The following is a 25,808-nucleotide window of genomic DNA, read 5'->3' as shown; positions in this document are numbered from 1 at the left end:
CCGAACCTGGGTTTCTCCTCCAAAACATTATCTTTCAAAACTCAATATCTTTTTTCATTAAAACCATAAAAACATAAAAACATTTTAGAACACATTTATTTTACCCTTCTAGAAGGCTCCGACATTAGAGAATTCCGGATTCCAACGGAGATTCCGTCGGAAGGTAGGAATTCCGATGCCAGGGTCTAGCCGGGTATTACACCATCAAACTCTACAAATAATTATTTCAATCTTTTCAACAAAGAAACAAAATATGTGTATTAGGCCGGATTTTAATCGGATTAAATGTAGCAAAAAAATGGAAAATAAAAAATTTTTCTATCGAAGATCACGTTTAAACTAATAAAGCCATAAAGTATAGAGAAAATAAATACATTTTATTTTCTTTACAGCAAAATGTGAGATCTTTCATCTCGATTGATTGTTGTAAATTACAATTTGTTCAAGTGTACGATTTCTAATGATATATATACAGAATATCAATAGAAAATTTTTAGAACAATTATAAGAGTTAAGAACGAGAAAAAGTTTTGACTATTAGCTCTCAATATTTTCTGAGATTCTAGCCGCTCACTTAGAGAGGCAAGACTCTCATAAGAGAGCCTTATATACTAATTCTCTAGGGTTTAATATAATAATGTTTATTTATTTAATTAATTAAATAAATAAATTACAATTATGGCTCAAAGTTTTAATAAACAAGTCATATAAATCTTAAGATAAATTCAATTAGCTCCCTACTTACTTAGGTCAAAATCATATTTTTTTTCAAATTACAATTATATTCTAATGTCATAAAATTTATATGCAATCAAGTTCGACTTAATTTGACTTCTTATTTATTTTTCATACTATTCTTTATGTGTGTAATTCATTATGTTACAAATATATTGACGATAAATATAATTAATTAATTTGAAAGTAAAGAACATTATCTAGCAACATGTCAAGACTACCCAAATATTTCGAATGTCAATAGTGGTTTGACTTAATTTTTAAGTGCATGGTTTTTCAATGTAATTAATATCATTTCATCACTAATGTTTCAATTTAACAATTAATGCATGGAGCATATTTGTTATGTTAAATCATGTTAGTTCTTGTTGTAATAGACATTGATCTATTGAATGAAATTTCAAATCTAATTTTCTAATATCATTCCATCTTGCTCAAGAATTTCATAATCAATATTAGCAGAGAATAAATGAAACATTTTTAAATTAACCTAGAGTGACGAATTTTATCTTAATCACATAAATACATTTATAAAGTTTTTACTATATTCAATTCATTCTCATTTATTACCCATGAACTAAGTAACGTGTAAAATGAATCAAAATATAGAAATCTCTATAAAATATGACTTATTGATTTCAAGTTAAACGATCATATACAACCATCATTTGAGTAATTCATAGATATAGATTATTTTCCACATGAAATTCTCAAGCGAATTAATTCAATATACTTATTTATAAAATAAATACTTACATATTAGTTCTCGATATCTCACATATTTTAAACTATGAAATCGGCTATTTACTTTGAAAAGACAAGAATATAATATATATCAATTTCAATAGCTATCCAATAATGATAAGAATATTAATTAGAAATATTTACAAATATTACTTAAATGCAATAGGAATCTCAAAATTATAATTGTATTATAATTTTTTTCATAGTAATATAGTGTCATGAACCCTATCTTTATTTAAAATTCAATTAAATGAACACTGACATTAAATAAATATTTTTTATTAAAATATATTAAATATTTAAAAATACATAAAAAAATCATATTTAACCACAACTAACAAAATGGTTCTACATATCACTCAAATCATATTCCATTACATTATGAAGGTAAAGTGGTGAATACGAGACTCGCTCAACTTTATCAGCCATATAGATTTTGGCCATTTGCAATATCACGAGCTCTTTAATTCCGTTGATTTCTTAACAAAAACACAACTAAATGAGAGTTCTTTGAATTGAATGCTACAATCATAGACAATATAATCAAAATGCCAATAATATTTTGAAGATCTAGTCACAATCTGCATCGCAAGTCATAATGTTTTCGATTTTAATCAATACAAACTTTAATTTGTTTGTCAATTCATGATAAAAGTATTTTCAAATCATTTTTGTCTATTAATTTTAAGAGTGTACTCTACATATACGTAGATGTCTGACATATTTAAAAAATAATAATTCTAAGAATATTTTTCAAAATAGTCAATTTCCATCGATACGAATAGAAAGTTCTCATCCTTGCTAACTGATTAACAGATGTAATTCTGTTGGATTATTCTAAACAGCTATGGAAGATAATCCATTTGGACTATCTCTAAAACAAAGATAATAAAGGCAAGGCTTATTTATCTTTTGAGATTCCAAGGATGTCACCACCAAAATAGAAGGAACAAGACCTCACAGGTGTCAAAACGACAACACCTGTTGAAACATTTAAACACGTGTCCCAATAATATTGAACCTCAGAAACCATAATTTGATGTATGTGCTTAGTGCTTACCTCAAATGATAATGATAAAGAAAGTTTATGCAAATTAGGGTTTCCAATTCCACTATTCAACAACCACCACAAAATTCAGTAGTCATTATTTATTTATTTATTTTTTTTTGAAATAAATCTTAGTTGCCCAATTGAAAATACCATCTAAAGATGCCAACTTTATATATTAGAGATTAAATCCTTGTGTGACTAAAATTCTTGGATTTGGTCAAAAGACAGATGGGTATCTAACAAAATCAAGCCCAACAAATGTGTCTCTTTCTTTACAGAGAGCTGATAATGACTCCTTGAATTCACTAAAAATATATAAAATTACTTATAAATAAATAATTCCAAACAAATTACCTGTAAATAAAGAATAAAAAATTAATTATATTTTTTCTCATAGTGATTGAGAATTCAAATTGCTATTGAGAATTACATATTACACAACTCCCAAACACCATTCAAGATTTCAAGCTTCCAATTAAGTCTAATTAATTTTTTTAATAAAAAAATTATTTGTAAATTTTATTCAAGTCATTCCAATAATTTGACAAATTTGGTGGCCAAAAGATTTAATTTATTTTTAGAAATGAAATTCACAGCTTTCTCTATCATATAATATAAAATATAGAAGACCATGAATATAATAATATAGTACACCACGAGTATCCTTTCAAATTGTTTGCTATTATTGAATTGATATATATATATATAATAATATAGTGGGAAATTGGTTTATAGGTTAAAAAGAATTATTTCTTAGAAGGTAAATTCTCATTTTGGAATTACTGAGGAGAAAGAGAGAGAAGGGAGATGGTGGGGAGAAAAGAGAGTAAGAACAACAAACGCAAAATAAGAAGAAAGACATTTTGTGATCAAGCCTGTGTGGAAATTAACCCAAAAATTGACTGTCAAAACAGTGAGATAGGATAGGAGTATGAGAATTACTTTAAACTTTTTGTTTGTTTGTTAAAAATACTTTTATTTGAAAAATGTTGAAAGATAACTTATTTTTTATTGTTTGATTTTAATTTAAAAAATAAAATATATTAATAAATCTATATATAAAAGTCTTAATAATAATTTTAAATATAAAAAATGAATTTTTCTTTAAAAAAATCTTTTTTTAAATAATTTTTTTTATTGAAAAAATATTTTATCAAAATGTTAAAAATATAAAAAATATTTTTAAAAACTATTCGGTAAAACAAATAAAGACTAAATAAAAAAAAATTTGGAGAGAATGAATCTCAATTAAAAAATAAAAAATTTATTGCATTCGAAAAAAGTACGGCTGATGGCAACCTATCATTTGCACAGGCACAGGTATCGCCTGAATGCAAGTCGTCAATTTTTAACGCCGTAATAAGCAATTCAGAAAGCAAAACTAAAAGCATCCTTTGTTTTTCCAAATGCACAAGAAAAACAGACACACTCATAGTAATCATGTGCTGCTATAACAATGTCCAGACTTTGGAAGTGTTATGCTAATTCTTACAAGGCAGGATAAATTATTTAGAAAAACTAACTATTTAATTTTAATTAAATTAACTATTTAATTTCTCGTTATTTCTTTGAATACCATTAAGTATCTAATCCCTATCTTTTCTAACAGTTAAATTTTTATAATTTCAAAATCACAATTATTCAGTACTTGAATTTCAAAATCATAACCATTTAATTCTTACAATTTCAAAATAACAACTATTTATTCCCGTAATTCACATAATGAACTAAATAATTAATGATTTAAAATGTCAGAGACTAACTAATATATTTTTAAAAATAAAAAGATTAAAAAATTAATTTCATTAAACCGAAAGAAAAAATTGCTCCAATAAAAGAACACATGCAAATTACGGATCTGAGCAAGCGGCATTTCGTTTACGAAAGCCTAATCTGGCTGAGAAGAACTAAAATCCAAAGAGACGGACAAAGGCAAACTCTAAATCATGAACCAGAAAAGATGGAGCTGCAAGAAAGCACGCTCCTGCCAGAGACTCGAGCCAAAGCCAAACATCGAGGATCATAGTAGGAGAGGCCACGTTTTCGGCCGATGAAGGCCCTTGGGTCGGATGCTCGGTGCATGCAAGGCAAGCAAGAACCCTAAGAAACTGCCCTCTCCCATGATAGCCAACTGAAACTCACCCCAAAAAGATGAAACACCCAACAAGCAGATCTCCAAAAAAGAAATCCCTCTCAACAGAAGCACCCGATCTATCAAAAGGAAAACATCAAAACCCAACAAAAATATTTACAAACCAAAAGATTTTTTTTTTTTTTTTTTTTTTTTTGTGTTTTGAATGTATTCTTTTTTTGAAAAAAAAAAAAGAGAATACATTCAAAACACTTTTAGCCTTGCAAGTACGCATCAATTAAACTGATCCAGGATAACCAAAAGGTAAATATGAAATGCCCAATATTGAATATATAAATTGAGTTGCCTAGGAGTATAACAGACAGTTGCCTAGCTGGAAACAATGCACAACAGCAACTAGAAGAGACCAATAAAAGTCCTGTAACCTCCTATTTGTATTGCCTCAGCAATGCGAAGATATTCGCGCCGGGGCCAGGGGGGGGGATCTGATTACCACCATTTTCCATGCAGTGTTCCACTATTCAAAAATCAAGTTCTTTTGGCAATTATTGCAACATTCCTAGGGGATAACACAGGATCAAAGATGGGTAACATTATTGCTTCCACTGAACTCCCTTGCTCTTGAAGGAATAATAATCTATCAAGCAGAAGAAGAGTCTCCAAAAGGGGCCCAAAAGCAGCTCGAAGAGACCAATATAATCCTATAAGCTCCTGTTTGCATTTATTGCACTAATCAGCAATATGCAAAAATAAAATACACAAAAACACACATATATAAAGGAATAATTAAAGTTCCATAAATCCTAGTCTCGAATGCGAATATTTTCCTGAAAATATTTTTTGCATTTTCAGGTGTTTGATGCTCATATAATAGAAAACAAGTGCAATTCAGGCGCAATGACAATGGTCACAGAACATGATATTAGAAAAAGAAACACCAACTGATTTATCAACAAACCATTTAGAAAAGGCAAAAGAACATATTTTGGATCCTGAATTTAGATTTTTTTTTTTGCGCTATCGAGTCCATGAACATTTTTTGTTCATGCTGGACCGCTAAAACCAATTATGTTTCTCCACATTTAGCCGCCTTCAAAACCCTCTCTCCCTACCCAGATACCCTCCCCACCCTGCTACTCTCCTCCCCCACCCCCAGGCAAAGGTCCACAGTAGAAATTCCTTTACTTCCAAACAAATAGACTACTCAGATCTTCTAAAATTCATCCTAAAACAAGGTCATTTCCAATAAAGAACAAAAAATCCTTTTAATTCTTTGGCATCAACTCTTGAAACTAGTTATTAGAAAGTGAGGGTATTAATAAATATTCAACTATTATTCTCTTTTGCATCATAATAAAAAATTGGAGGTAATTGTAGAGACCATTCCACGTTTTCCAGGGCTTAGAATAGAAGTGAATGAGTAAAACAAACTACACGCCTTCTCCGAATCCATTTATCAAACACATGGAGACATTGTATCAGAGAAGATCAAGTCAGATTTTATTTAGGTTGTGGTACCCGACTGTTTTAGAGTTTGATTAATCAGAGATAAGTTGGTATATCTAAAAAGGAGGAACAACAATGCCAAGGAACCCAAACTCAAATGACGAAGGTGGTTCCACTTAGGGCTTTACTGGTGCTTACTATGCTACTATGAGGGGCACTATCTCAGTCCATTCGCCAAACACGTGTAAGATGCAGTAGTAAATGTGATTAAAGATTGATGGGTCAATCCATTTAAGAGAACCAGTAGATCTCATCTATCATGAACAATATGAGATCTCAGCATTCTCAGTCCATTCATCCAAACAGGAGATCTCAAACAAACTGTAGATGTTAATTGGCGTTGAGGATACCAAAGATTTAACAGAAATGGTGTTTTTCAAAAGTAGTCACTCAGATGTTCATTATTGCAACTTGATCAAGCGATTGAGCCCGCCAAGTTGATTTGATACTTTTTGACCCCTCCAATTTGCTGTCATCGAATGCCATTTTTCGAACCTGGGGCTACAGTGCATTAATTGCATCATGCACAGGTAGTGAAGAATGGTGTTTCTTGATAGAGGTCAAGAATACCCTTTCTACTTTTTATATTTTATGTTGATTTACACGGGTTCTCTTTTTTTTTTTTTACAGGAATCAGATACCACATAGCAAGAAAGGATGGAGTATAAAAATATGGGTTTCTCGTTTGCAAGGAGAGGATTTATTTTAATTATTAAATTTGCAAATTTCAAGCACTCCCACACCTTAATTGGTGTGTTTTACAGACAAGTAAACTCTGTTAAAAAAGAGCTAAATGCGGAGAAAAACTATAGTCCAAGGGTCCAAGGTCAATAAATTAAATGTTTGTGGACTCAATAGCATAATGAATAAAAATTTAGGAAACAAAATATGCTTCTTTGTCTTTAGATGATGGATGTAAAGTAAAACCATGTATAAAAAGATTTTTCAATTTTCAAAGGACTATATGGCTTCTTTCTTTCTTTACTTTCCTTCAGAAGCACCAAGACTTGAAGTTTTTATGTGCATTAATTGAAAACCATAAGAGCAAGGAGGGAGTAACATACAGCAAAAGGTTCAGCTTCCTTCCATATTTCACGAAGATACATCTCCCCCAAAGGTTGGAGACCAAGGCGAGAAAGTCCAGACTGACTAAATTTCTCAAATAGTAAGTATTTGTCAACAGAAGCATTTCCTTCACATCTCATAATCCCATTGCAAGATGAGGTATCCAAACCCAACTCCAAGGTTGAATTGTCATCTACAAAACAAATTTTCGGAGTATAGTCAGCATCTCTAAGATATTTTAAACACCTTGATACAAAAATCCTTCTCATAAAAACCATTAGCTTATACAGTCTTCAAGCTCAAACACTTCAGGTAAAAGCCCTTCAGACCTTCATTTTCTTTTGCTTGAATTGAGAGTATACATGGATCAGCAGGTTCATTTATCAAACATAAATCTTGTTGAGTAATATACTCACCCAAAACTAACCTCAAAAAAGCAAAAACCAAACAACTTCAGGTTGAACATCTCAGTTTGAGTTGGTTGTGAAAAACTACTTTCAAATTTTCACTCAAGGACCACATATGACAATTACCATTATAAATTATGTGGAGCTTATGTGGAATGCCACGTCATCCTTAAAGATGATGTGGCATGTCATGTGATAATGTGGCATACCATGTCATCCATAAAATATTTGTAAAATATGCCACAACACATGGAGCAGACGTCAACTTCAACAAAACTTAAAAGTCAGTCAGCCATTTCTCTTTACAATGCTAATGGATGGAAGTATATGCCCTCTTTTGCAACAAAGAAGAGTTTAGACCCTAGATGCTAAAAACACGAAATTAAAGGTACTAAAGTGTAATTTTTCCTCAAGGGTACCAAAGTGTACTTTTTACTTAATGATATTTAATAATAATAAAATAACTTTAAATTTTAAATAATATGTATATTATATTAAAAAAACTTATCATATTACAAATGGGGCGTGGCCAAGCGATAATGCAACGGGTTTTGGTCCCACTATTCGGATGTTCGAAGCCTTCCGTTCCAGCTATTCTATCGGACCAATTTAACCGGAAATCGAATACTGGTCTGGTTGGGTTTAAGTAGTAAACTCTCTTTTTAATGGAACCGGTATAAATCGACTTGAACCGGCTGGATATTAATCGAACAGGAAACGGGATGGTTTAATTTCGGTTTTTTAAATCAAACTGCCTTTACTAATAAAAAATTTTTTGTCTGTTTACTACACTCATTATTGATATATCAATGTTTTTTACTACCACATTATAGTAAAAAATATTATTAACAATAATTTACTTGTGGCCAATGACTAGCAATGATCATTGATAAATCGACAACCAATTGCAAGCCAATAAAATATTCAAGCATTCACTTGATTACCAGTTTTAGATTCTGCAGGCTGTAGAGAGAGGCAGGTTTCTTCCATTTTAGAAATGCTCTGTGGCAGTGTTGAATGTTTGTTTTCTCCATTATGCACTGCAGAATGAAAGGCCCTCCTTTGCTGTTGACGACGCAAAGCCTTCCCTTGACGCCCGATTGAAGGACTTGTTTTTACAAGTTCAGGATAATATTTACAAAGAACCTTCAAGGAAAACAAAAGTTATTCTAAGCAGATGAATATGACCAAAAGAAAACAAACTTAGAGATTCCAGAATTCTGCTAAGATGCACTAATCTGGTTTTTCTAATTGACAAAAATATTCAATTTTATCAACTCAAATTGTTGCCTCTGAACTTAGGGATACAATGTCTTGTCTTTTTGTTTTTGTTGGTTAACGAAAGGTGGTCTTGCTCATGTGTGATTGGAGAGCTTCAATTTTCATTTCAACAAATTATGTGAAAGCAATGTGGCCTTACAAAAATATAAAAATTAAGACATGTATTCGACAAACTTCTAAAAATATGAAGCATTCATCATCATTTGAGATGATCTACTCTTTTTCAGGTAATTTAATAACATTATATAATGAGCTCAAGCAGAAAATTTTGCAAGTTGATTATGTGATAAGCATGAAAACAGCAAAAAACAAGAAGGCAAGTATCAAAACTATGAAATCTTTTTAACAATACACAAAATGAAACTATACATATATGCTCAATGCATGGGTTTAAATAACGGCCGTTACATAACATAACGGCCGTTATATAACAGGTTTTGGGGGTCGTTACCCATTATCCCATTATACAACGACCCCCTCTGATTTGTAGGCGTAACGGCCGTTACAGCCATTACCGACCGTCACGTAACGTAACTTTAAAGACGAAGCATATTTTGTTTCCTAAATTTTTATTTGGTCACGGCCATTACCGAAGGCTATATTTTTTAAATTTTCTCTTCCCTTTCTTTTTCAAATTCTGATCTTCCCTTTCTTTTTCAAATTTTGATCTTCCCTGCATATTTCTCATATAAGCTTAAATCCGTCATAAACTACTCTATTTCCAAGCTTATTTCTTCTCAAAAGTTAATTACATTTTATCTATTTTAGTTTTTAGTTATTGTTTTTTACCTTTTTTTTAATTTTTTTGTGGATTAAAGTGTTAGTTTTTAGTTTTATTGTACTTTGACCTATTAGTTTACTCAATTTATAAAGATTATGTTGGTTTTACTTATTTTAAATTATATGATGTTTAACTTAAATTAAATAATCTATATTTTATGTATATCAGTTTATTATGCATTTGTATACATTATTCTGAATTAAATCTAATCAATATCATTTTATTTATGAACTTTGCAAATTTTTTTGAAAAATTTGCATAGCGTCAGACCATTACCGTAGTATTACAGCTATTACAGGCCTGATTCTGTTACTTGCGACCGCGATTTAAAACCATGACTCAATGGCAAACATATAAAAAGATGCAAAGACAAAATCAAGGATAAACAAAAGAAATACCTACTCAAATCACATTTTCAAGAATTCAACAATAAAACCGATACAAAAAAAATTAGAATGATGTAAGACAATACAGCATACCATTTGAAAAGCAGCACGAAAAGTATGCAAATCAAAATTTTGGAGACCAACATCTTTGTCAAGACAACTCCATCTCTCTGCACTCTAAACAAAATAAATATCACCCAAACATATCTTTAGATCATGAAATCAAATCATATAAAAAAGCATCAGTAAGGACAAAATAATTCAAAAAATTACTATTGTTTATTAACCTGCATCCCTATTTTTGTGAACAGATATGATCTAGAAAAAAAATGTTTGTGCTTTTTCGAATATTAATGAAAAAAATAATAATAGTAACATAGAAGAGCACTACCCAATTATATAAGCTAGTTAAGTCCAGTGTCATGCAATGTTTCCTAACTACTTATAAACCGTTTTCTCTGTACCCTAAGGATCGCCCTATACTCACATGCTTCACACCTCCATCACAAATGTTAACCTTCACATAGCAAACAGTGCTCCAGTAAAATTGCACGAAGTGAGATTGCTTAATCTGTTGGTATTGGGATAACTGACAAGAGTCATACCTCTTATCAATGATATATATAATAAGAGCAAACCAAAAAAATCATATGCAGAAATTTCAGTTGCTAAGTTTATCAAGAGCCATTATGCTAGACATTGACTTGGTGGACTAAAGAATCCATGGCGAAATGTCCCTTTACTCCTGGATAACATCATGTCATTCATCCATAGATTTTCAAATTATAGTTATACACAGCCCAACATACAAATAACCTCTTGTAGCTTCATCCCTATCTAGGAGCTATTATTAGAATTTCACCCAGTTTAAACCAGAATGTTATAATGTCATCTCTTGCTAGCAGTAGCAGCTTATGAGCTAAAATTGTTGATCCAAATATACACTTAGATAAGCATATCAGTTAGAAAGTTTTAAGCTTCCTTAACATTATTAAGAAGTATATTTCTCTTGCTGCATACTAAAGCATTAACCAATATTTGGTTTCTCTTTTTTCCTTTTTTTTTTTTATGCATTGTGGTACAAATAGTTACTATCATTTGGAAAGGAATTGAGGTGCCCAAAAACTACAAAGTTGATTGGACCCAACAAGCATATTCAAGGATAGTTGGAATATACAAAACTGCATCAGACGCTATCAACATGTCTAGAGCTTTATCGCAATTTACAGCAGACACTTTAATTGTATTGTCCCAGACTCATGACATTAATTGTTTAGCCATGTAGCAGTTAGTCTTTAATTTTTATTTATTTTATAATTGCCTTAGGTCTATCAGTTAGTCACTAAACAAACAAAAACTTCCAGTAATATTGCTCATAATACTATGAGATTAAGAAAAGTAAATCTCCACACACCTGACAAGCAAGATCACGTGAATTCTTTCCAAGTGATATGCCTGCAGATTTAACACCAGAACTCATTGGAAAACCAAAATGAGAATCAGCAGCATCAGGACATTCTTCTGATAACAAGTTGTAGCAGCACCCAATGCTAACAACTGATTTGACTTCCTTGCACTCCAAAAAGGTCCTAGTTCAATAAACATATGTATTAAGAGATTCATAATCCTAAAGTTGCAATTTGAACAAACAAATCCAGTAATCCTATTTGATTAGGGGATATAGAATAGAGCTTCAACATCCATCACATATTCAATGCACACATCATTTTTGTGGTTTTTTTTTTTTCCAAAACAGGGCATTTGGAGAAAAAAATTTTCCTATAAGGGGGCTTAAAATTTTAATTTCCACAAAATGGGTGAAATTGGCAAAATAGGGCTGAGAAAAAAACAAGTCATGAGTCAAAATACCGTCTGAAGGTAAAGAGCATGATTAAAAATATGACCTGCTGAAATCGTGATTAAAACTCACGATCAAAGCTTTTGTCATGATAGATGACTCTATTTTTCATTCATTATTATTTTTTTATTACAATATAAATAAAAATTACAAAAGCAAAAAATAATAATGAAAAAGACTCATGACCAAGTTCTGTTCACGACTCAATCGCAACCATGACATTTATTTTATATTCTTTATTTATTTTTTATTATTATAATAAGAGATAAAAAAAATAGAATAAAAAGATGTAAATTGTATTCTTTTTGAAGGTTTCTTACATTATTCATTAATAAATTCTTATATATTGTTTACAAATTTTTTCTGTTTTTACAATATTTTCCTATATTTGATTGTATCTTTTTATTTTTAGAATTTGTTTAGTTTTTATTATGATAATAAAAAATAAAAGAATAAATGCCTTGGTCACGGTGGAGAGTTGCAACCAAAGCTAGCTTGGTCCAATCGTGACTTTCAATCACAACCAAGCTTTCATCTTTTTTTATTATATTATAAACTTTTTATACATAAGACAAAAGCCTTGAGCAATGGTCATGAATCTTATTTAAAAGGTTAAATTACAAGTTTTGATCACAACCTTAGCAAGTTGTGATTTTAATCACTTCTTCCATCCTTGTAAACTCCAAATCCTACTAGGCCAATTTTACCCATTATGTTGAAATAAAATTTTAAACCCCCACTTTTTGGAAAAAATTTTTCCAAACCCCCTGTTTTGGAAAAAAAACTCTAATTTTTGTCATGCTATTTTGGTAGTCAGTCAATTAAGAGTGGGTAGCAAGCAACATCAGCTAGGAAGCAGGAGTTACAGTGATTCAGATCGAAAACAGAAAATGAAACTTTGGCTTCAATTTCTAATGCAATGGGGACAAATTTCATAAGGTGTGAACAAAAACATACTACCTAACATGTATCAACTAATCATCATTTCCATCCTAATGCATAATGTTCTTTCTAGATGATCACTCTAGAAGAGATATTTTAGCAAAAAACATACTCTACAAAAAGCAGGAAAAAGGTTGTGTACAATTAATTACCCTAACCCAACTTTGCAAGCAGGAACCATCAGCAGATATTTGAGACCTTAGGGAAAAAATTTTGTCTCCACTTGCCTAAAACAACATATGAGTGTCTATACTATTCAAGCAAGTGTAGTTTGCCCTATGGGTTAAACATTGCAAAACATTTGCATTGAGCTGCTAAAATAGAAAATAAAAATATCAAAGGGCATTTAGGCTCTCACTTCAGCATTGTTACTGAAAGATCACCACAAGCATGTAACCCAGCAAGTACCAATGAAGTTTTATTGTCTGCAACTTGCCCAATCAGTTCTGGCTTCTTGACATCATCGTGTATTGACATGTCAGTCAAGGCTTTCAACATGTCAATGGACATAACGCGGCATGTAATTGTCTTAGGCACATTCAAAACTCTGTTTCCTGAACTAACAAAGGAAAGGAGGAAAGAGATGTTACTAACAAATAGAAGCTATACAAACACTGTGCCCAACCATTATGATAAATCTACACCAACCAGATTCATTGCAAATAAGCAAGAAATAAGTATGCTGAATTCATGCAAGGAAGCAGCATCAAGCACTTAACAAGCCAAGATGATCACCATTCTTGGTTAAACATAAATTCAACTATGACTCTCAACTAGTTTTTTGTGGTCAACAAGATTAACTTTCAACTGATTAATCAGATCCTACAGATATCATGCCTTCTTTTTATGTTTAAGCAATTATAATTGCTGAGAACTCAAGAATCATATAGACTAAAATAAGGACTATAACATACAAATTAATCATAACACTACAACGAACAAGATTGGCTGTACATAGCCACAGACTACTATACAATGGCTTAACACTTTCATTACTCAATGGGAACCCATTCTCTTGGTTCTGAATTTTGAACAAGGAACCATTCCCTTTCTCATTCACAAAAAATTATAGATGCACAGATAAAAGCAAAAAAATATATATATATTGCATTTCATACTCAAATTTATGCATCTTGGCTGCATAATGTTTCTTTATCCGCTCAGCGCGTGTCTCTGTAACCCTTCCATGATGAGAACAAGCATCAATAGCAACTACTGAATGATGATACTGGAAAGAAAGAACTTGTGCAAGATAACCCTGAAAGATTAATTCAATCACTTAAATAGAATTTGGAAGAGCAAACAAATTAAACCTTGTTCAGAAAAATGCTACAGAAAATATAAATAACTCAGTTTGCATCGCAAGGGAAACAAAGATCATTGACATATAGTACTTGGGAGTTCAGTGTTGGAGTGAAAGGGGAATTTTGAAGTTTTGAGAGAGTTTACATGACGGCATTAACCACTGACGAGCCCCATAAAACATAATGAAACTGAGGGTCCACATATAGTGGTAAGGTGATGGGTAAGAGAAACACCTTACTACTGCAGGCCTCATAAACCAAACCTAATACATGATGCAATGGTTGTAATATCTTATTGCAACTACCATGCAACTTATATTTAATTCTTGTAATTTTAACTTATGTTGCTTTATGCTTTATTTTCCTCGTATTTCAAGTACTTTTAGCAATTTTAAGGTTCCTGTTTTGACAAACTTGTCTAATATTACAAATAAGCATTGCATGCACTTGCAAGGGAGGGAGATAACCATTTTTCAAAATTCCAGACCTAAAATTATATGTAGATAGGCCATTCACAAGTACAAGCCAAAACTAAGTGCACACTTTTTTTGCTAAAATTTCAAGTTTTAAGGAAAGATGTTTTCTTCATTGAAAATACAAAGCCTACTCCCAGAACTTTTTTTAATTAATTAAGAACATATTCAAAAGCCTGAAAACAGATTTTATTTATCAGATGTGAGGATTAACATGTCTAGTGTATTAGATGACATGGCCTATAACGGCCAACAAATGCTGCTCGTGTAGAAATGGAAACAAGAGAAAATGTCAAGTGATTTCAGAATAAGCGTCTTACATCCAGGAAACAAAAACATAAGATATAATTAGCAAAAGAGAAGTCAGGGTGGGGGAAGAACCTGGCCAGAACCAACATCAACAATTGTTTGAGCTCTTACGCTGTTTGCAATAAAACTAACAACAGCAGAAAGAAATTCTACCTGCTCAGAATAAAACATTTTCTAGTAAAAAAACTGAGAGAGGATTCAGACGATGTTTTTGTCTAATTAAAATTTAAACAGAAAGAAAAAAAAAAAAAAAAAAAAAAAAAAAAAAAAAGAGCGAATTCAGAACATAATTGTCAAAGACCTACTTCATGTTTTTTCTTGATATTCATCCCTTGTGCAAGCACACTATTAAGCACTGTGATGTTCAGTCCAGGAAACACCTGAAACAAAGTCATGGAAAAACAAAATAAATACAACAAACGGAAAATGTAGCAAGAAGCACGTTCAGATTTTAACAAATAATAACGAAACAAAATACCTTATCCAGGTCAACCTGCTCTCGAGAAAACACAAGAGACCTCAAAGTCGAAACAAATTGCTTAAGAGAATCAGGCCAGTGGTCCTAAACAAATAAATCGACAAATTTAGGATTCATGCTTGTATTCCATAGGGAACACATTGCAAGGAAATGCAGAAGAAGAAGAAGAAAATGATAACTTTAGCGATACCTGAACCACACCAGACGGAATAAGCAGAAGATTTTGAACAGGTTCACATCGGAGACATTGAATCCAATGTTGATCAAGGGATTCCCACAACCTGTCCTTGAAGAAATTGACGACGTGAGCGTTGATGATTGAATTGTAAGGTCTGATGAATTGGAGAATTGCGTTGATCCATTCTAGGGTTTCACTTGCGCTCCCGCAACTGTATTTGCTCCTGTTCCCCATACGCCTGCAACGATCTAGCAAACCGCTCTTGCAAGATTCCAAGGCAACAACTTTGAGGTCAGCGTTCTTTTGGGAGAGCCTTTTTTCGGGAGAATTACTATGAGTAAGATTTTTTTAATAAATTTACTTTAAAATGTACCATTGTTTTGTAAAATTAAATTTTTTTACTAACAAAATTTTAATTATTTTAATATTATTAAAAATACTAAATTACATAAACATTTAAAATTGTAAAAAAATAAATAATTTGAATTAAGTTTATATAGATTAAATATTATAAAAATTTAATGTTGTTTATGATTTTTATGATAAAAAAATTAAAATTAAAAATTTTAATTTTATAAAGTATAACGGTTTTTTTAATGATTTATTTATGATGATCTGAGATCCAGAAAATATGGTTTACAAAAGGTTCTGTAAGCTTGGAAAAAACTTGGTTTGGAAGGAGGGTGTCTCTCCTTTTATTCTGCTTTTCCAGTGGCGTGTCACGACCTTTCTGCTACAGGACCACATTTTCTGTCGTATGGGCTCGTACGTACGGATAATGCAATGACCCTCCCTGTGTCAGGCGGCCATTTAATTCCCTCCGGTGCGCGAGCGGACAGGGTTGCGAAGTGACTGGGCTTACTGTCCTTTCTTCTCATGACAGGGTTGGAGAGAAAGAGACTGAACCTAGGAGAGGTCCAGTCTCAGGGCCGAATGGGCTGGGGGGTTTAATAGGAGTCTGGTCTCGAAGCTGAGTGGGGTGGATCGGGCTCAGTCGGGAAGCCTAGGGGCCTTCAAGTCGCGGGCCGTTCTGATGGGCCAAGCCAGGGCCTAGGGCAAAGAAATCCGGCGGTTATCAATTGTCCCTTTACCTCCTCATCAGTTATTGCATGATTGATGAGGGGGTAAATATCGAGGGTTATAATGACCGCGCCGCCCAAGAACAGCCTGCCTCAAAACATCTTTTCACCTCATTACTGTTTCAAACTTCGAATTCCCTCTGCCTTCTCGAAACTCTTATTCTCCTTTGCTCTCTGTGTGATTTGCTCATTCCGTCCTTCTGCTCTCTTTGCTTTCCTCTGCTCATCTGCTCTAACTGTTTTCCAGGTACGTCTCTTCTCTCACCATGGATAGCTCTAGTCTCCCCGATGTCGTCAACCTAGAGTCTAGTCTAGCGTTACCCCGTCCAACATCAGAAACTTCATTTCCAGGGAATACCTGGATACCTCCCTTTTTCACATCCGGGCCCCTTACCGGAATGAGAGGATCGTTCTTCCTGATCCTCCTCCCTCTGGTCTGGTCGACCCTCAGAAAGACGTCAGCTTGGTCTTCTTCGCCAAGCAGTGGGAATACGGTTTGTCGTTTCCCTTCACTCATTTCTTTATCGAGGTCTTCCGGTATTTCGAGATTACCCCTCGAATGCTGACTCCTAATTCCATTCTCTTCATGTCTTCTTTTGAATCTGTTTGTTGGAGCTGGGGGTTCACACCCACGGTGCGTCTGTTCGTCACCTTCTTCAGACTAGTCAAGGCAAGCCAAAAGTTTTACTACTTTGCCCCTCGCGGAGGGTTGTCAATTTTCTCGGGCTATAAGAACTCCATAAAGGGCTGGGTAGAGGGCTTTGTGGTGGCGGAATTGAAGAAAGACTCCGGTCTATCATGGGGGGTAGGACTTGACTGGGAAGATGTCTCGTTGGGTTGCAACGACCTGCCCCAACTGAGCCTTACCGAACAGGTCGGGTTCGTTCGACTGACTTCTGTCGAAAAGAAGTATAATGTCGAGAAGTGTTTGCATGCGTCCAACCTTCGGGATATCAAGGATGCGGGTACTTTATTTCGTTTGCTTGCTTTGTCTTGTTTTGGTGATTTTTACTGTGCGCTGTTCTAACTTGCCCTAATTTTTTATTTTTGCAGCTTCCGAAGTGAAAATGGACCAGATCAAGCCTCCAAAGAACTTCACATTGTCCCGAGAGAGCATGAATGTTGCCTTGGACGCCCTCCTAGCTGAGCGATCGGTAGGGGAGGCTACCCAGGAAGTGGCTGAAGCTATCTCTTCCAAGTCGTCTAGCCGACCTCCTCCTCCGGCTCCGATTACATCTTAGGCTCCTCGACCGAGCTCTCGAGGCGTCAGGTCTACCAGGACCTCCAGCCGCAACAGGTCGAGCTTGGCTTCCCATTCTACTCAGGTCCCCATGGGCCTCTACCGGAGGGGCGAAAAAGGCTCCTAGGATCACTCCTAGGCCGGTCGAAGACCCCAAGCTGAGGAGGACGAAGCCTGCTTTGCCTTCTGGCGGTGTTTCCGGGGAGAGACTTGAGGCCTCCATAATTGAGGAGAGGGTCTCTGAAGGGGGGACGGAGATTATCCCCGCTGGCAGGAGTGCTCAGGGGGCTCCTGTCGAGGTCGCCCCTGTTACCGAGGAGAAGGAGCCCGGACCAGTTAATGAAGTTGTCCCCCAGGGCGCTGTGGAAGGGGCTGAGTCCGGGTCGGTCGAGGTCGTTCCTCCTCGAGGGAAGTCGTCGGCTGCTTCTAAGGGCTCTGCAGAAGGGGCTGGGAGTAAGCGTCCCCCTCCCTCCAAAGCTCTAGCCCCAGCTCCCGTTTCCAAGAAAGCCCGGGCCTCTAGGAGACCAACTCCCCCTCTGCCTCCCCTTGAGAAGGAGAAGACTTCTGTGGTGCCCCTGCTGTCTGCCCCAGACAATGACATCTTGAACGCTGAGAACATCAGTCAGCAGTCTCCGGCGAGCATCCTGGTGGAGATCTTGGGGGGACGGATGTTCGGGGGGGACCACAAAAGCTTCAGACCCTCGCTTGCTGGCTCTTACTAGCCTATTGGCCAGCTCTACTTGAGAGCAGGTGGCCTTCCGGGCTCAGACCCAAGAGCAGCTCGGGGACACTGCCAGGGAGATGCTCTTGATGGTAACTCACGCTTGTTTCTTTTCTGTTTTTAATTTATTTTTACCTTTCTTGGCTTTCTAACTTCATTTGTTTTTCCCCTTTTTGCCAGGCGATGGGTGTTTTCATAGAGATAGATGCTCGGGATCGTGCCCTCAGGGACTCAGTGGACCGCCGTATTGAGGAGGTATGTCTCAAGGAGAACTTGTCGGCGACCAGCGATGCCTGGGGCAACCTTGCGGCTGCCCGAGAGCACTCCCGGTCCCTCCAGATAGAGCTGCATACTGCGCTGGAGGCCCTCAAGAAGGCTGATGGGAGGACAGCTGAGGTAGAAGATCAGCGTGACGAGGCTTTGAAGCAGCTCTCCTCCTTGGAGGAGATCCGGCGAGAAAAGGATGAGGCCCTAAGCTAGAAGGAGGGGGTCCAGCACCAGCACGAGCTGTTGAAGAAAGATTTTGATGCCGTGCAGGCTCAAAAGGAGGAAGCCCTAGCTCGGGTCGTGGTTCTGGAGCAAGAGCTGAGCAAGCAAGCTGACAGCGTTAAGGGCTTAACCTTGGCGGCAGAGGAGTCCAAACTTCAGAATCAACAACTCTGCCAACAAGTCAATGCTTTGGAGAATAGGTGCTCAGCCTTGCTCGAAGATGCCAAGCTGGCTAAGGATAGAGTCCAGTTGGAGTGTGAGGAGCGTCTAAGGGAGTATAAGGAGTCGGCCAAGCTAAAAAGGGAGATCCAGCAGGCCTGTGAGGCTCATCTTCAGAGTTATAAGGACTCTTCGAAGCTGAAAGCCAAGATAGCTGAGGCCTGCGAGGAGCGACTTGCAGATTTTAAAGCTTCTGGCGAGATGAAAATAGCCATATGGAATAAGAGCTTCTGCATGTTCGTCTCTGGATACAATCGATGCCTGAGGACTGCCAGATATGCCCCCTCCACCCCTTTGGCTGAACTTCGAGCCGCTGAGCAAGACTCTGATGGCGAGGAGGTGCTCTACGAGGAGGATGACAGACCCTTACCTAAAGGAGCTTCTCGCACTGCAGCTGGGTCTTCTGAGGCAGATGCCGAGCTGGGAAAGGAAGATGAAGGTGCTGGGCCTCAGGGGCAGGAGATTGTCCCCTTTATAGATAGTAGCGTAGACAATGTAAATATACCTAGGCATGTAAGTCCTCTAAGGACGGTTTTTCCTCCAACAAATGTAGATGATTAGAACAAGCTGTAATATACTTTTCTCTTAATGAAATTTTACCTTTATCTGTTGTTCACTCTTGGGTTGTTTTCTGCTTTATGTTTATATTCAAGTTATTTTTTCCTTCGTTTATTTTTCCTGCTTCATCGAGCTATTTAATCTGTTAAAAACCCAATTTATTTAATTTATTAAAGACTTAGGAATAAAATACTTGAGCTATGTCCAATAATATTTCTGAGGAATCGACCAAACTGTCCTTTGTTTAACAATTGACTAAACTTCCAATTCATGAGTTTCTACAACCTTGTACAGGCATTTTTATTATTTTATATTCTGTTAACTCGTCCACGATGCGAGCTCAGACGTATAACATGCATATAACCAAAGTAAAATGGATCATGTACCTTTTAAGGTGATGAGTGTAACAGCCCGGAAATCGGACCGCTACTGGCGCTAGGATCCAGATCGGCTTAAGGCCGCCGGGACCCGTAGCAAGTCAAACATACATCCTGTGAACCTGTTTAATCCCATACATGATCAACAACATACATAAAAATTAAAACTTTTCTTTTCATTCATGAACCAAACTCAACCTGTGCATGCATTAACATAGACATTAACATTAACCCCACCATGGAATCCTCATCAATGCTCCAATGGGGTGCCATAATCATGCATCAAGTTTGGTAAAACATAAACATCAGTAAAAGATCATGCATTCATAAAGGGATTACACAGCTAGGGTCAAGCACATTTCTAAACCTCAATACTGTCATTACATTACATAACTCAACATTACATTACAACATCCATCATGTCCACTACTAACTATTACATAACCAAAACTTTACTCTATCCGACTTCCTGCTCTATCCTGTACCTGCAAGCCTGGGGGTTAAGGGAACGGGGTGAGCTAAAAAGCCCAGTGAGCAGAACCATAAAACATTTTAATTATTCATGCTTTCATGGAATGCATCATAGCATAAACATTTCACATCACGGACGGACTTGTCGCCAATAACTCTCATTTTCATAAACAATAATGCAATTGCCCGAACGCGTAGCATGGGCAGCCCGGGACTTCATGACATGGTGCCAGGACGTGTGGCATGGGCAGCCCTGGACTTCATATGTTACATACTGAGAGCTAGTGGGTCATCCAACATCCATCCACATCAACAATAAAAATGCAATGCATTATATTCGTGATTACTAATGCAATACAACCTACGTAAACATAGCATTTATGATGCATGGATCATGCTAAACATTTTATTAAATTTTAAAGCATAGTTCTGTTCCACTCACCTCTGGCTGATGCTCTAAGGACTCTGAAGTAGCTAGCACTGCTGACCTCCTCGGTTCCTCGGGTCCGAACCTACACAGGTGGACTCAGATGAGGGGCCAAACATACATAAACATAACTCTAAAACATCCCCCAAAAAACCCCCTAAAACACCTCAAAACAAACAAGGAATTCATGCAAAGGAGGGCTAAACAGGGCACTTTCGGCGGCAGGTTCGGCGGCCAAAAGGCCCTCCAGAGCCGAAAGTCATGCACCTTCGGCGGCACTTTCGGCGGCCGAAGGTTCCCTCCAGAGACGAAACTCATGCATGTTCAGCAGCACCTTCGGCGGCCGAAACTCCCTTCCAGAGCCGAAAGTCTGCTTTCGGGGGCAGGTTTCGGCAGCCGATTCATGCTACCACAGGCAGGTTCGGCGGCCGAAAGAGCCTTCGGCTGCCGAACCTGGTTTCTCCCAAATGGGCAGAAACTCAGCTCAACATGCACAAATGCCTCCCAATACATTCAAACATGCATTTTCCTATTCTACAACATGCATACTCAAGCATACAAGCTCCTAGGGGCTTTAAACTATCCTAAACCCCAACTACAATACATCAAACAACCAACATTGCTAAAAAACATAACATTTAACCAAAAACTCAACATAAACCTACACATGCATTTCTACCCCAAGAAACTTCATAAAACTTACTTAAAACGTAAAAGGAACTATGGATCTACTCTTACCTCTTATAGAACGAGAGGAGAGACGATCCAACTCGGAGATGGGAGAGATCCGCTCTTTGGTCTCCAAGTTTCCAAAACTTGCTCTTTTTGCTCAAATCTCTTCAAATCAACATAAAGCTTGTTAAAACATGAAAGATCGGAGGAAAAACATAAAAAACGAACCATAGGAGAGCTTGAACTCACCGTGGCCGAAAATGGGGAGAAAACTCGCCCGTTTCGGCCATGGAGCTCTTATATAGGGCTGGCAGACCACCTTTCGGCAGCCGAACGTGCCCCCACATCTCATGCAAGTTCGGCGGCCGAACATGAGGTTCGGCGGCCGAACATGAGGTTCGGCGGCCGAACCTTTGAGATTTTTGGAAGCCTAACATGCCCCCCCTAAACCATCCCACGTTCGGCGGCCGAACTTGAGATTCGGTGGCCGAACCTGGAAATATCTCCTTGGTCTTTTTCATTCAAAACTCAATTTCCTTATTGACTTAAAACATAAAATACATTAAAACATTTCATAAAAACATGACTTTACCCTTCTAGAGGTTTTCGACATCCGAGATCCCACCGGACGGTAGGGATTTCGATACCGGAGTCTAGCCGGGCATTACATTCTTCCCCCCTTAAGAACATTCGTCCCCGAATGTTCACCAACAAACATGGCATAGCATAAGACATGAACATACAAAGCATAAAACATGACCATACATACAAAACACATAAAACTTACCTTAGAAGAGATGAGGATATTGCCGGAGCATGGACTCCAGTGTCTCCCAGGTACACTCCTCTAAGTTGTGGTGATTCCAAAGGACTTTCACCATCGGGATTTCCTTGTTTCTCAACTTTCTAATCTGGGTGTCTAGGATCCGTACTGGCTGCTCAACATAGGTGAGATCTTCTTGGATCTCCACATCAGGCTCACTAAGAACCTTGCTCGGATCTGACACAAACTTTCTTAACATAAAAACATGGAAAACCAAATGGATTCTCTCCATTGAAGCAGGCAAGTCCAGTTTGTACGATACATTCCCAATCTTTTGCAAGATTTCAAAGGGTCCGATGTACCGTGGAGCCAGCTTACCTTTCTTCCCGAACCGAATCACCCCTTTCATTGGAGACACTTTGAGCAATACCAAGTCCCCCTCCTGAAACTCTACTTGTCTTCTGCAGACATCTGCATAACTCTTCTGCCTTCTCGAAGCAGTCTTGATCCTTTCTCTGATTATGGGTACCACCCTGCTGGTGATCTCTACTAGCTCAGGCCCTGCCAAGGCCTTTTCTCCAACTTTTTCCCAGCAAACGGGTGATCTGCACTTCCTTCCATACAAATCTTCATATGGGGCCATCCCTATGCTAGTGTAATACCCGGCTAGACTCCGATATTGGAATTCCTACGGTCCAGTGGAATCTCGGGTGTCGGAGACCTCTAGAAGGGTAAAATCATGTTTTTTTTTATAAAATGTTTTAAGGTATTTTATGTTTTTAAGCTAGAAGGAAAATGAGTTTTTGCATGAAAATAGTCTTGGAGGAAGACCCAGGTTCGGCCGCCGAACCTCAAGTTCGGCTGCCGAACATGCATGCACTTCGGGAGTGCTTTAGGCCCCCGAAAGCATAAATGAGGGAAGTCCAGGTTCGGCCGCCGAACCTTATGTTCGGCCGCCGAACCTTATGTTCGGCCGCCGAACATGGCATGCATGCGGAGGCACGTTCGGCTCCCGAATGTGGCCTGGCCAGCCACCTATAAAGGGGTCCCTTAGCCGAAATGGGCGAACTTTTCTCCCCATTGTCGGCCAAGGTGAGCTCTCCGCCATCCCTCGCCGATTTTGAGTTTCTTCCTTCAAATCTTTCACGATTTTCACAAGTTTTCACTTTGTTTTGAAGATTTTCAAGTATAAAGCAAGTTTTGGAGCTTTGAGGTTCAAGAAACTCAATCTCTCCCATCTCCGAGCTTGGGTCGTTTTCCTCTCGATCTTCAAGAGGTAAGGGCCGATCTTGAGCTCACTATATGTTTTAAACAGGTTTTATGCAAGTTTATGGAGTAGAAATGCATGTTTAGGTTGTTTTGAGTTTATGGGTTTAATGTGCGTTTATGAGCAATGTGGGTATGTTTGATGTGTTGTAGTTGGGGTTTAGGGTAGTTTGAGACCCCTATGAACTTGTGTGCTTGATTGTGTATGATTGGGAGTGTTGTAGAATAGGTTTTTGCATGATTGAAAGGGTTGGGAGGCGTTTGTGCATGTTGGAGCTGAGTTTCTGCCACTTTGGAGAAACTCAGGTTCGGCCGCCGAACCCGCTTGTGGAAGCAGCCTTCGGCTGCCGAAGCCTGCCCTCGAAAGAGGACTTTCATCTCCGGAGGGCAGTTTCGGCCGCCGAAAGTGCCGCCGAACATGCATGAGTTTCGTCTCTGTCTGGGAGTTTCGGCCGCCGAAGGTGCCGCCGAACCTGCCTGACTTTCGGCTCTGGATGGACTTTCGGCCGCCGAACCTGCCGCCGAACCTACCGCCGAAAGTGCCCTGTTCAGCCTTCCTATGCACGTTTTGTATGATTGTTTTGAGGTGTTTTTGGGGGTTTTTGGGGGATGTTTTTAGAGTCATGTTCTAGTATGTTTGGTCCCTCACTTGAGTCCACCTGTGTAGGTTCGGACCCGAGGAACCGAGGACCCCAGCAGTGAGTCAATTGCTTCAGTTTTTGTCAGAGCTTGCTGAGGTGAGTAGAATAAACTCTTACGTTTTAAAGCAAATAAATTATAAAGTTTTGAGCATGCTCATGCATCATGAATGCCATGTGATGATTTAGGTTGTTTGCATTAGAATTCACGAATATGTTGCATTGCATAATATGTTGTTGATGTGGATGAATATTGAATGATCCTTTAGCCGCACTACGTTATGATATGATGTGGAAAGACCAGATGTGGCCTGCACTACGCCCCTGGCACTATGTAAAGAAAAAGACCGGAAGTGGCCTGCACTACGCCCCCGGCACAATTGGATATGTTATGATATGTTATGTATAAGAGAAAGACCAGATGTGGCCTGCACTACGCCCTTGGCACTATTGGATTCAGTAGTGGGCTATTGGTGACAAGTTCATCCTTGATGTGAATTAGTTGTGATATGTTGCATTTCATGAAAGCATGAAAAAATAAATTGAATGTTATATTATTCTGCTCACTGGGCTCTTGTAGCTCACCCCTTTCCCATTATCCCCCAGGTTTGCAGGTACAGGGTAGACCAGGAGGTCGGCTGGAGTAAAGTTTGATTTCATGTAATAGTTAGAAGTTGTGGACATGATGAAATTGTAATGTAATGTCTTATGTAGTCATGATATGTAATAATGATATTGAGGATTAGAGATTGTGCTTGACCCTATGTGTATATTTATCCCTTTGATACATGATCTATAGAATGTTTTTATGATGTTCATGTTCAACCAAGCTTAATGTATGCATGTTGAGTTACCCCATTGGAGCATTTGATGAGAGCTCCAGCGTGTGGGTTATGTTATGTTATGAGTATGTACAGGTTGAGCTTGGTTTTTTTTTTTTTTTGGAAAGAAAAAGTTTACAGGTTTTTGATCATGTATGGGATTTGATAGGTTCACAGGTTATATGTCAGGCTTGCTACGGGTCCCGGCGGCCTTAAGCCGATCTGGATCCTAGCGCCGGTAGCGGTTCGGTTTTAGGGTCATTACAGAGTGGTATCAGAGCCCTAGGTTCATATGGTCGGACCTAGAGTGTCGGGCTCATAGATGTTATAGAAGGTCAAGCACAATAGGAAAGATCATGTCCACTAGGATAGGATGTGGAGTCCTGTCTTGTATAATGATGTGAAATGCCATCATAATATGCATGTGCATTAATGTTATGATTGTTATGTGATGTATATGATGCGGGTTTCATGTGT

General features: G+C 37.2%; 1 protein-coding gene across 1 annotated transcript; it reads right to left on the bottom strand.

Moving 5' to 3' along the window:
• Positions 1-4,926: 4,926 nt before the first annotated feature.
• LOC110610382 (protein RRNAD1) lies at positions 4,927-15,908 on the bottom strand. The gene is made up of 11 exons (XM_021750287.2): positions 15,603-15,908; positions 15,413-15,496; positions 15,240-15,314; positions 15,007-15,087; positions 13,967-14,106; positions 13,207-13,407; positions 11,463-11,637; positions 10,142-10,225; positions 8,545-8,746; positions 7,193-7,386; positions 4,927-5,333 (listed from the first exon to the last, which is right to left on the bottom strand). The coding sequence occupies exons 1-11, from the start codon at positions 15,822-15,824 to the stop codon at positions 5,151-5,153; spliced, it is 1,641 nt and encodes a 546-aa protein (XP_021605979.1). The 5' UTR covers positions 15,825-15,908; the 3' UTR covers positions 4,927-5,150.
• Between the last annotated feature and the right edge of the window lie 9,900 nt (positions 15,909-25,808).

The sequence above is a fragment of the Manihot esculenta genome, chromosome 3 (assembly GCF_001659605.2).
Source record: "Manihot esculenta cultivar AM560-2 chromosome 3, M.esculenta_v8, whole genome shotgun sequence".
Lineage (NCBI taxonomy): Eukaryota > Viridiplantae > Streptophyta > Magnoliopsida > Malpighiales > Euphorbiaceae > Manihot > Manihot esculenta.
This window is presented reverse-complemented; position numbering and strand designations above follow the sequence as displayed.

Bases quoted from the DNA above. Each gene is read 5' to 3' on its own strand.
- LOC110610382 (XM_021750287.2), bottom strand. From the start codon at position 15,824: ATGGGGAACAGGAGCAAATACAGTTGCGGGAGCGCAAGTGAAACCCTA. The intron at 15,497-15,602 runs GTATCGCTAAAG...TTATTTGTTTAG, and splicing joins TTCCGTCTGGTGTGGTTCAG to GACCACTGGCCTGATTCTCT. The intron at 14,107-15,006 runs GTTCTTCCCCCA...TTAATCTTTCAG, and splicing joins TTGATGTTGGTTCTGGCCAG to GGTTATCTTGCACAAGTTCT.